This window comes from Solanum pennellii, chromosome 1 (genome assembly GCF_001406875.1).
Source record: "Solanum pennellii chromosome 1, SPENNV200".
In the NCBI taxonomy this organism is placed as follows: domain Eukaryota; kingdom Viridiplantae; phylum Streptophyta; class Magnoliopsida; order Solanales; family Solanaceae; genus Solanum; species Solanum pennellii.
This window is the reverse complement of record NC_028637.1, coordinates 77,334,137-77,345,113: the sequence shown is the minus strand read 5'-3', so window position 1 is coordinate 77,345,113 and position 10,977 is coordinate 77,334,137. Positions and strand designations below refer to the sequence as shown.

Below are 10,977 nucleotides of genomic sequence, written 5' to 3'. Positions count from 1 at the left end.
ATTATCCGCCCACCTATGGCTATCATACATCTATATGTATACTACTAAAAGAGGGTAAGGTTGTCATAAACATGAATTGAACCTTTTGAGAATATAGGGAAGATTGTGAGAGATCGATGTGGAAGTACGGAAGTGTTGGTATTACTACACATAATGGTGGAACTACACCTTGAATTACACCTTGAAGTTACGGGCATCCACACTAATATGATAAATTTACAACATTCTCAGCAATTTTCTTTTTTTGTTGTTTAATTCTTTCATAAGAAAACCAACACAGATTGGAAATTTTCATCAATAATTCAAAAACAGGGGAGGAAACCAACATAGAAATTTTCATCAATAATTCAAACACAGGGGAGGTTAACATTATATTGAGGCAAAATAATACATCCCTTAACTGAACCCTTTTCATATTAAGTTTTTGAAAAGAAAGAGAAGTAAGTTGATACATGTAGTTTCTGAACCAGAAAAGAATGATGCATCATTCTGACTTTTTCTCCGTCTTCTTTGCTTCTTTGTCCTTTGATGGGGAAACTAGCAAATTGAAAGTCCAAACAGCCAACAAAGTTGCTTGAATTGGAGCAAGCCAATAAACATGTATATGCTCCTTAGTAATATGATCACCCCGCGCATAAGCCCACCCCATCACCTACAAAATTTATTTAACTCAATATATATCATGTCCATACAGAAACTTCACTTTATAAAACATATACTTGCACAAGGAAGTACTTACAGAAGCTGGATTCATGCATCCCCCTGTTAGATCAGAACCAAGAATGTGAAGAGTCAGTTTGGATAGACTGGATATCCATGTCTTCATGAAAGTACTCGCTCGACTTCTTCTGGAAAGTCCAAGTGAAATGCTAACAATTGCAAATGTCAAAATTCCTTCTGTCAATGCACCTCGATGGATGTCAATGCTCAAAACAGGTCCACGTCCTATGTTTGGAAATGCCGCAATGATGAATCTAACCCCAGTAATTGAACCAAAGACCTTAAAAACAAAAAGATGGGGGAATTGTACATCAGAAGAAACACTCAACTATAATAAGCTTTTTAGGAAAAATAACAATATTTTAGCTGAATCTGACAGGCAAGAAAAGTAAAAACAAAATTGAAAAATTGAGTCACAATATCATTGCCTGATTTTGACTGCAAAGTTAATGGTGAGTAGCTTCTGAATATGACTGATAACCAATTAACACATATCTTTTAACGCTAATAGTGCCTTTGTTGGAAAAAGTAGGGGAGGAGAAGCACTACAAATCACTTAAAATTAGTAATCAAATAATTAACGAATCATTTCGTCAAATTGAATCTGGAAATTGGCCAAATTCTTCACTGATAGAAACAAATAAAACTCCCTCTTGAAGACACGTAGAGGAAATTATTCTTTCTTACTTCACTCTACTTGCTTTCTCAATCAATGATTCACTTAGAAGACAAGTGGATTTCTGCCAACTTGACTGACATTTTGGCTTATCAAAAATGACTTTAATGTCTAGATATTTATAGGACTATCCTAGCGTGTACCAAGTTTAGTACATGTATCATACATGTATTCAACCATAAAAGTATCCTTATATCAATATCCTAAATAAATCAACTAACTAACCATGTATCACACAAATTAAAAACTCTAATCTTCTTCTGGGACAAGGTTCACATTTCGACAGACTTATCAATTACTTAATCTCATCTTTCTACTATCCATTTAGTCATCCACAAAACTAGTATATCTAATAGTGAAAAAGTTTAAGCATCTAATCTGTCCAACACAACTTCAAGACATGAGTAGAGAGGTAAAAGGCCCTATTATTCCAAACCTTTACCCAATCCATGTGAGACAACTATATAATTCAACACCCTTCCTCGCGTCCTTGTGGTTAGATCACAAGTGTGGGAATGGAATTCCTAAAATGTGGCTCTGATATAATGTGAGAGAACTAGAACATCTAATACAAAAGTTGAGGGAGTTAAAAGGATGGTGCAAGACCTTTGCAAGCCCTTTTCGGGAATACTAACACAATTGGATGAGCTGGAAGACATTTGTTGATAGCATTCAAGAAAGCACAACTTCATTATGGGCAATGGAATATCTACAGCTTTAATAGGCTCTAATAAGCAATGAAAACGTGTGTTTTTGACCGAATAAGAGCTCCAGAGTCCACTCAGTCCAGACCAAAGTAGATTTTTTGGGGAAGTCTTACTTCTATTTGGAGGCCCAGATCACTTACCAATAAGAGTTTGATTTTGGTCAAAAAATCTGTCCAAAGAAGAAGCGAGTCCAGTGACCCAAACTTGTGTCTAGAAGATTATTCAATGCTATGTTGACTACTTATATAGCTTTATAGAATGAAGTGTTGGTAGTCTTATATGAACCTAGGGATTTTACTAGTTTATTAAATTTAGTTTGATTACCCCATTGATAATTTCAAGGGAGAATGGCAGCCCCCTTCTAGGCTTCTACATGAAGGGGGTTCTTTCTTCTTTACTGTAGCTTTGTTTGAATTAATATTAATGTTAGTAGCCTTTGTGGCTTGTGGAGACCTTTGAGGTTCTCTTTAGGGTTATGCCATTTATATTCTACCTTGAATCATAGCTTGAATTTCTTCAATGTCATGATTCCTTGTTCTAGTTCTTCCCTCCTATTTTTCTTCTTCTCCTTCTTAATTGATTCACAGCCTCTTTTGATTCACAACTTCTTTAGTACAAGGTTTCAAGTATCAAGTATTTGAGCTTGTGTTCTACTCTTTCAAGAATCAATTCCTTCCCTTTTTTTAATCTTCTAATTTTAGAGTACTCTGCTGTTTGTGTTGTTATCACTTGTCCTCGAGGCTTTGGTCAAGCCGCAATAGCTTAACGTGTGATGTGTTCTGATTTACTTTAATCTGAGTCCTAATTTAAGATGCTATGATATTTTGATGATTGACAAACAATGTACAATTAACAATCAATGTACAAGAAGGATAGATCAAGATGTATAAGAACCAGGTCTTTGGCAAATATCCAAAAGAAATTGGTGAAGCTAGCAATGGTGATGAGGACTTGCTTACAGAACCAGGTTACTCAAACAACAACTAGAAGAGATTCTTTGATCTACATAACTGAAGGTATTCCACGCGACAAAAAGGAGCATTGGAGATTGAGATTAATGCTTTAGTTCAGTTCTATAAGTAACTGGAGTTCAAGACATGGAAACTTACCATAATTGACCACATGGATTTAGCTTGGAATAAGGAGAAGTTGGCTGATTCCAAACCAAGTCAAAGAAGAATTGATTTCTCGGAAATTCTTGAACCAAGTCTTGGTTGGACTGGAAAAGTATAGGCAGCTATTCTACTCCAAAGCGTTATATTGATGCTGAAGAAGAAGAGTCAATTGTTGCAACGAAGAACCTTTTCCTATCAAGTGTTATTCATACTGTTCTACCTTTTCTCGATAAGGTTGCGCCAAGTAGTTCTGAGTTGTAAAAGCTAGATTCTTGTGGTCCTTAACTATACGCTTTTTACATTCCCAGTAATTTGTATTAGGTGTTGCTTTGTTTGTGTAAAGGGACGTTTTAGACTGGGTAGAGTCTTTGAAGGAGCTGGAGAAGATACCAACAACTAGGGAATATTATTGAGGTTTGGGTAGGTGTTGTTAGAGTCAGTTCCTTAGGTGTATGCATTGTAACCTTAAAATTGCTCAAATTATAGTGGAAAATTCGGGGAAATCTTATTGTTGGGGTATCTTAGCATAATAAAATAAATTTATGATATTTTGAACTTTAAGATGAGGTGGTAGACACACTTCAGCACTTATCTTGGACAAGTTTAGGCAGGCTGAAAATGAAAGCTTAAACAAGCCTTATTGCATGTATTTGTTCTGTATTGAGCACGTGAATGGGCCAAGTACCTCTCAAATAAATGCAACTCAACAAGTTCTATAACAACTGATCTGGAACTCGTGACAAAATCTCATCAACCAAAAGAAGAAAGAATAGAAAATGGAAGAAATTGGAGTCATATGGATCATAATCCATCCTAATAAATCAAGAGCTACTAGTAAATGTTGTAAGTTTTAAGTGTACTATCCAGCTAAGTGTAAATAGTAAATACTAGAGTTACATATAACAAAAATAAGTGAAGCTAAATCATAACATATTAGGAAATGCTAATTTACATAAATGCATGTTGACCCATGTAAAGCACACTCAACCTTCGCAAACAACTTAGCTTTGTAGAAACTGTACGAACAGAATCTACAGCAAGAAAATCATATAGATGTAGTTATGTCAAAATTTTGGGAGCAGGTGATCGATAATCTTAGCCAAAACTGACTCCAAAACGCTAACTTGATGATTTGTCAATACAGCAATATACATAAGTTAACTTTTCCATCCAAGTATCTGCAAACATTCTTCTGTTTTACCTGTCCACCAATGATGTCTCCTCTCCGTTCATTAAGAAGAGAGAGAATTGCACCACTCAGATTTTACGTTGAACAAATTTGGAGTCATGGACATTATTTGTCTATTAAAGGGGTTACAAATATCGCAACAAAATAGAAGTGACTGGATCACTGCAAAGAAGGTACTAGATGGCCCTCCAGAGGAGTAGAAATGGAAAATGGTAAAGTTAGACAAAAAATATGAACCTTATGGAGGACAGGGTATTGATAATTTCCCTGCAACCAACATGTCTATCAGGCAAGTTAACGAGGACTTACATCACACAAAGGTTGCAGGTCCCAGAGCAATAAAAGACAGTCATCAAGATGTTGTAAGGAAAATAGTGTCATGGGTAATGGGAAGAGGAACTGGAAAAGCTACAACATGTCTGGCTGCTGGACCAATATTCAAAATTATGCATAAGTGATGTCCCAATTAACCATAACCTACTTATCATTTAAAGTTGCCACATCTTCCCCCGAAACCTCCAAACTGTTCCCTCCTTTCCACTGGAACCAAACAAAAATGCCTGTTTAAAACTGCGGTGTTTCCAGTGTTTGTTTATATAAATTTTCCAAAATTTTCATTAGAAAGTATCAATACAGAAATCAATTTCCAAAGTTGGGAACGTTTTATAATCTTTTCGCGAGTTTCACACCCCCAACTATAAGTTGTTCCCTTTTCCTACCTGAACTATCAACATACATGTATTAGAACACACCTATCTGATTTGATGGTGATACTGCAGATAGAAAAAGAGAACAAGTAATAGTTGGCAACTTCAAGGAGTCCTTTATTTAATACGTAGATGGTGATAACTCAAGTAGGAAATGGAAACAACTGAAGGTTGGAGTGTGGAACTCCTGAGAAAGTGATGGTTCATGTGTGTTTTGACTACTAACTCTTCATAAAAACTAATACTACAAAATAATTAACAAAATGCCAAATAGATGGTAATATAATATTTCATTAAATGGAGGTGAACATGTTAGTTTCATTGATTTCAAACTTCATCAATCATCATTAACGATATTTCTGTACATATATTTGAACTCAAATAGACGAAGACTACCTAAAAAAGAAGTTAAGATTTACTTATGCATTACGTTGATGCATAAGTATAGATCCATTGTATATGGTTAGCAAATGTTAGTTTTAGTTAATCAAATTTGCATAAACATTTGTCCTAGATAATTGAATAGTACAACACCAGAAGTTCCTTATCCATACCACCATGACATGGACTCCCGACCCAACGAACGCAGGAAATGGAACAATAAGTAACTTCAAACTTCAGAACTTTTGCAGCAGAGTACAACAGAAACTAATTTCAGATCGATAAACAATCCACTGCTAGCCAAAATACCAAGCCCACCCCTTTGTGCAAGGACTCAGCTAGTTAGGTCAGCAAAAAATCACTCTAATGGCATTTGTTGTACATAAGCAGTAACAATAGCCATCAAGGTGAGTGTGTAAGTTACCATCTTGGGGTCCACATATCAAGCTAGCGTAGCCTATTGATGAGATCATCGGAATGAACAACACAAATAACCAGGATGCTAGGGAAGACGCTCCTTAGATAGTATACCTTGGTTGAGATTCATGATTTGCTAGCATACTTGTTGAAACCACATGGCTTTGTGGTGAGACCCTCTTCATCTTAGGCTTAAAGTCAGAGTAGCATGAGGTGCACATGGTGGTCAATGTCATGTCAGTAACTGGATTATCCCACGAAAGAAACATGCTATGTCTATTTAAAGTCTAAAGTTAATATTTAAATGTTCTCATCGAAATGGAATCTATCTTGACTGATGATTTGTTCTCACGTGGTTATTCATATTGTATTGCATTTTTTCATATACAGGTTTCTCTACACCCAGAAGTACCCCTAAGGAGCACTTTTCCTCAACTATACATCATTAGCCTTCAAAAAGATGCCGCTGTATCTCAGGTTTGGAGCCAAACTCCTTTTCAGATATCTCTATGGGGCCAGACAAACCAGTTTGGAGTCTACATAGAAGAGGTTTTTTTTACCGTAAAATCTTGCTACTGGAAGATGAACATGAACAACAGACAATCTTTGATAGATATATGGCCCTGGAAGTTAATTTAGAAAGTCAAAAGCCCACTGAAAGTTTCATGTTTCGGTAGGCTTGTGATCAGAAGAGCATGTCTAACTCATGAGGTGTTACAAAGAAGAGGTTTACAGATTTGCTCAAGGTGCAGTGTAGAAACAAATAGTCATTTGTTTCTTCACTGCAAAACAGCTGCAAATATGTGGAACATTTTCTTACGTATTGCGGGAGTAAAAGTTGGGTAGTGCCAAAACTACCCTGGAGCTACTTAACAGTTGGAAAGGAATTGGAAGAAGAGGGCAGAGCGAAGATTGGTGGATGAACATTCCAATTTGTATCTGGTGGACTTCATGGAAGGAAAGAAATACCAGATGTTTTGAAGGCAAAAGTTGCAATGCACAGAAGATCAAAATGAAATGCCTAAGCCTTTTCTTTTTTTGGTGTAAACAGAATATGGTGGGGGAGGTAGTTAAGTCTAGTTGATTTCATAGGCAAATTGTAAAGCTTTTTAGTTTTTGTGAAGAATGTGTCCCACCCATTGTGGGTTGTAACTGCCCCACCTCATCATTCTTTTGATGATGATTTTTTGTGAAAAAAAAGTTACTTTCCCAAAAAAAAAATATGCAGGTTTCTCTTCATGCGAGAAGTATTTCATATGTACTCACATCTCTTTTATCGTGGTTGCTGCCTCTTTATTACGGATTCAGGTATGGACTTTCAGGGCGGCACAGATCTTCGCTAGGCACTCCGCTTTCTCGCTCTCTTGATGTTGGTGAGTCCCATTTACTACCTGACAGTTTTCCTTTTGACATGAACTCCTATGATATTGGGTATAGCCGGGTCTTGTCCCAATTTTTATTCTATTCGTGCAAGTAATAGAAGTTCCATAGATGTCATTGTCATAAGGTGTCTCATTTTGTTATTCCCAGATGTGGCTTTCTATGGCTTTTATGAATACACTTATTTTGGATTATAACATCATACTTATTGAAAGTGCAAATGTTCTTTGAAATGATTTCTCTTCCACTTTTACATATAAATCATATTTATGGAGAACGTAAAGTGGTCCACTGGGTAAAGTGGTCCACTGGGTCAAGTTAAGGCAGCGAGTGCCGGTGAAGCCCTCCAAGGATTTAGGGCGTGCCAACTTTGGTATATGGGAGGTAGGATCCATTCTTTCTAAAACACTAAAGGATTAACATTTCATCCGATATAAAGACATATATAGTCAGCATGTCCCTTGCATTCTTTGCTTTCAGTCATCTCTACCTTTGAGCCTTAATACGCTCGTTTTGGACTACACATGCCAACTGTGTTTATTGTACCCCATATCCCCACCCCATGAGGATTCTGTATTATCCTTTTTCACTAGGAAATGTCTTTTTATTGTTGGTTTTTTTATATTTTTGAATCTCTAATCTGAAGAGTTGATGATCCGTTTGGCAGTCTACTTTCAATAACCTTGTCTAACATAAAACACCGCAATCCTACAAAGTGCTCCCAATGTGTGTGTTTATCTAGACCCTCCCCCCCTCCTCTCTCTAGAATGCAAAATTTTCATTGACACTCAATGTTTTTACGTGGTCATCTCACAAAAGTCTTAATACTAATCTAGAATTAAGAAACCTTATAAATTCATAGACCTCGATTGTTGCATTAGGTGTATGCAGAGCAATGAATTTCAATTCATTCAAATTTGTCTTTTGTGCTAATATTTTTTCAGAGAATCTCTAAATAGTTCGGCGATGTCTTGTTCCATTTCCTCATCAAAATTTTAGGTTTGGCTATGTAAGAAACGTCATGTTTTTATGAAGAGGGCTTTCCTTGCGATACAGTGATGCATCTTGGTGGTGTGCGCTGCTGGAATGTTGCAAGACCAGTGCCTTATGAACATTTATATGGTATATTGGTTTTCTATTCATCTATATGGAATAAAGTTTTACGTATTTTTCTATATACACTTGCTGATCTCAGTGGGACTGACAAATGTATCCACTATTTCATCTTATATAACTCGAGGAATCCAAGTCCTGTTCTTTCTATCCCGATTCATACTACTACAACAACAACATACCTAGTGTAATCACACAAATGCAGTCTGAAAAGAGTGGTGGGTGCGCAGATTTTATCTCTACCTTGTGAAGGTAGAGAGGTTTCTAGTAGACCCTCGGCTAAAGTAAAGAAAATCAGAGAATGTCCAAAAAGGAAATATAATAGAGAAGGAAATGTTGTAATGAATGTCATTGTGGCCAAAATGATGGAGAAAAGAACAATATCAACAAGAAGTAATACAATAACTGAAACTAAGGAGAGTAATAAAACCAGAGAATAAGACATTAATACTAATAAGAAGCTCAACAAATGTTCAACTACCTACTAAATTTCTACTCTAATCCTTCTATCGAGGTCATGTCCTCGGTAATTTATAGATGAGTCGTGTCATGTTTAATCACCTCTCTCAATACTTCTTCAGCTTACCCCCTATAGTCAACCTCTCACATCTCCTCACTGGACATTTGGACATCTCCTTTTCACATGCCCTTTTGGCCTTATAGAAACTCTCTATTTATAGTGTTAAAATGAAGAGCTGTGATAAAGCCAAAAGCATTTGCGTAGATTTGAATGGTCCATTGAATTAAAAAGTGATCTGATAAGCTTCCAATTGATTGACCAAACTTGTAAAAAGATGTCATCTTTTGGAAATCAACTCAATGGACAAACCCAAATAAAATTGGAGTGTCTTTTGAACTTGAAAATAATCAACCTTTACTTGGGTTTGATCTTTCTTGAATTTAGGAATTTATCTAAATTTAATATGGATTTTAAACCCATAAAATTTGTATATGTACAAGACAGGAGCAAACATAAAACGTGAAAGGAGACCTTATTTAGGAAGGGGGGAAAAGAAGGAACCTGAGCAGGAATTCTAGCAGCAACAGTGAAGATGAAATTGGTGAGATCCCCGGAGATGGCACCAGATAATATAGTGAGAGGGTTGTATGCCCCACCTTTGGCAGCTTTAGCCAACAAGGCAAATAAGAACATATTGATGACAGAAATAGCATGTTTGAGGATTTCACCTTTGAGATCATGAGCCCCATAACCCAAGATTTTATGAACAAACATCTTAATAAGCACACTTGACCAAACCCACATGAAAGACATGATGAAATCTGAAATCACAAGGCTTCTCCTGCTTACCCCCATTTCGTCTTTTCCTTGTTTGTTTGGGGACGAAGGAGTTACTGAGGAAGGGTCTGTGTGGCTAAGCTTTCGGTTTCGGTTTCCTTACTTATGTTGACGTCGGTCGTCGGGGACTCATTATTGTGGCTGTTGTCAGCATCTTTATCGGAATTGCTACGAAACAGGTCAATCTTTTCTCAGTGCATATAATATGTATCTCTTTTTCTTTTTCCCATTTTCGCGGATTCTCAATTCGTGTGTGTTTTTAGCAAAAGATCTCCCCTCAATTTTGACATCTATAGATGTGGTTCTTATATACCTCTATTTATTCACGGCAAAAGAAATAAATATATTTTTGAATTATCATAAATATTATGAAGATATTTTTTGTCATATTTTATGGATATTGATACTTTATCATTCAAAAATTAGAGTATATATTCCTATTATATTAATAGAAATATACTTGTCATAATCTTATCCACTGATCCGACATCGAATCGATATATAAGATTGTGTCACGTGCCCCTATTTAGTCTTTCGTTAGAGTGAATGGTATATACGCTCTAGTTTTTGAATGGCAGGGGCATCAATGCCCCAAAAGTATGACGGAGGGTATTTCTTATCATTTACGATAGTTCAGGGGTATATTTGTCATTTTTTCCATTTATATATAAATAGCTCACTATAACGGAAATGAAAAACATTAGTTGTAGTTTAATTTTTTTTATTATATTTTTTTAAAAAAATATTATCCCATATAGGTATATTTCATCCTTCTCAAATATTTTTTTTACTTTTTTTGTTTCAATAACTAATTTAGATTTAATATTTTAATGGTCAAATTTCTTTATGCGTCATTAATATTCTCGTAAAACTTATCATAGATGACCAATTTTTTTCTCCAAATACAAAAATTAAATTACAACATACACAAAAAAAATATAGTTTTAAATTATAATATAGCGACAAAAAAATAGTTTTAAATTTTTTTCTTTACACCAAAGAAAAAAAGAAAAAAAATAAATTAATAATAATAAACTCAAATATTGATAATCAAAGAAGTCAAAAATAATTTATGTATGCAAAACATTAAAATATACCTTGAACTTTGCTAGAAGAACTATATACACCCACTAAATGATTTTTAAAAAAATTAAAAGTCAAAAATATAAATTTAAAACTAATATTTTCACTTCCGTTATATGAAGGGCATATGGGCATATGTGAACTCATTTTGTAATGGTAGGGGTATATGTGAGCCGTTTGTATAACGGTAAG

General features: G+C 35.4%; 1 protein-coding gene across 1 annotated transcript; it reads right to left on the bottom strand.

The window, feature by feature from the left end:
• Positions 1 to 281: 281 nt before the first annotated feature.
• On the bottom strand, positions 282 to 9,972 carry LOC107012206 (probable aquaporin SIP2-1). Its single transcript, XM_015212020.2, has 3 exons — positions 9,427 to 9,972; positions 740 to 1,000; positions 282 to 652 (listed from the first exon to the last, which is right to left on the bottom strand). Exons 1-3 carry the CDS (start codon positions 9,718 to 9,720, stop codon positions 485 to 487), a joined length of 723 nt encoding a protein of 240 aa, XP_015067506.1. The 5' UTR covers positions 9,721 to 9,972; the 3' UTR covers positions 282 to 484.
• Between the last annotated feature and the right edge of the window lie 1,005 nt (positions 9,973 to 10,977).

Bases quoted from the DNA above. Each gene is read 5' to 3' on its own strand.
- LOC107012206 (XM_015212020.2), bottom strand. From the start codon at position 9,720: ATGGGGGTAAGCAGGAGAAGCCTTGTGATTTCAGATTTCATCATGTCT. The intron at 1,001-9,426 runs GTTCCTTCTTTT...TTTGTTTTTAAG, and splicing joins CTGCTAGAATTCCTGCTCAG to GTCTTTGGTTCAATTACTGG. The intron at 653-739 runs GTAAGTACTTCC...TAAATTTTGTAG, and splicing joins GATGCATGAATCCAGCTTCT to GTGATGGGGTGGGCTTATGC.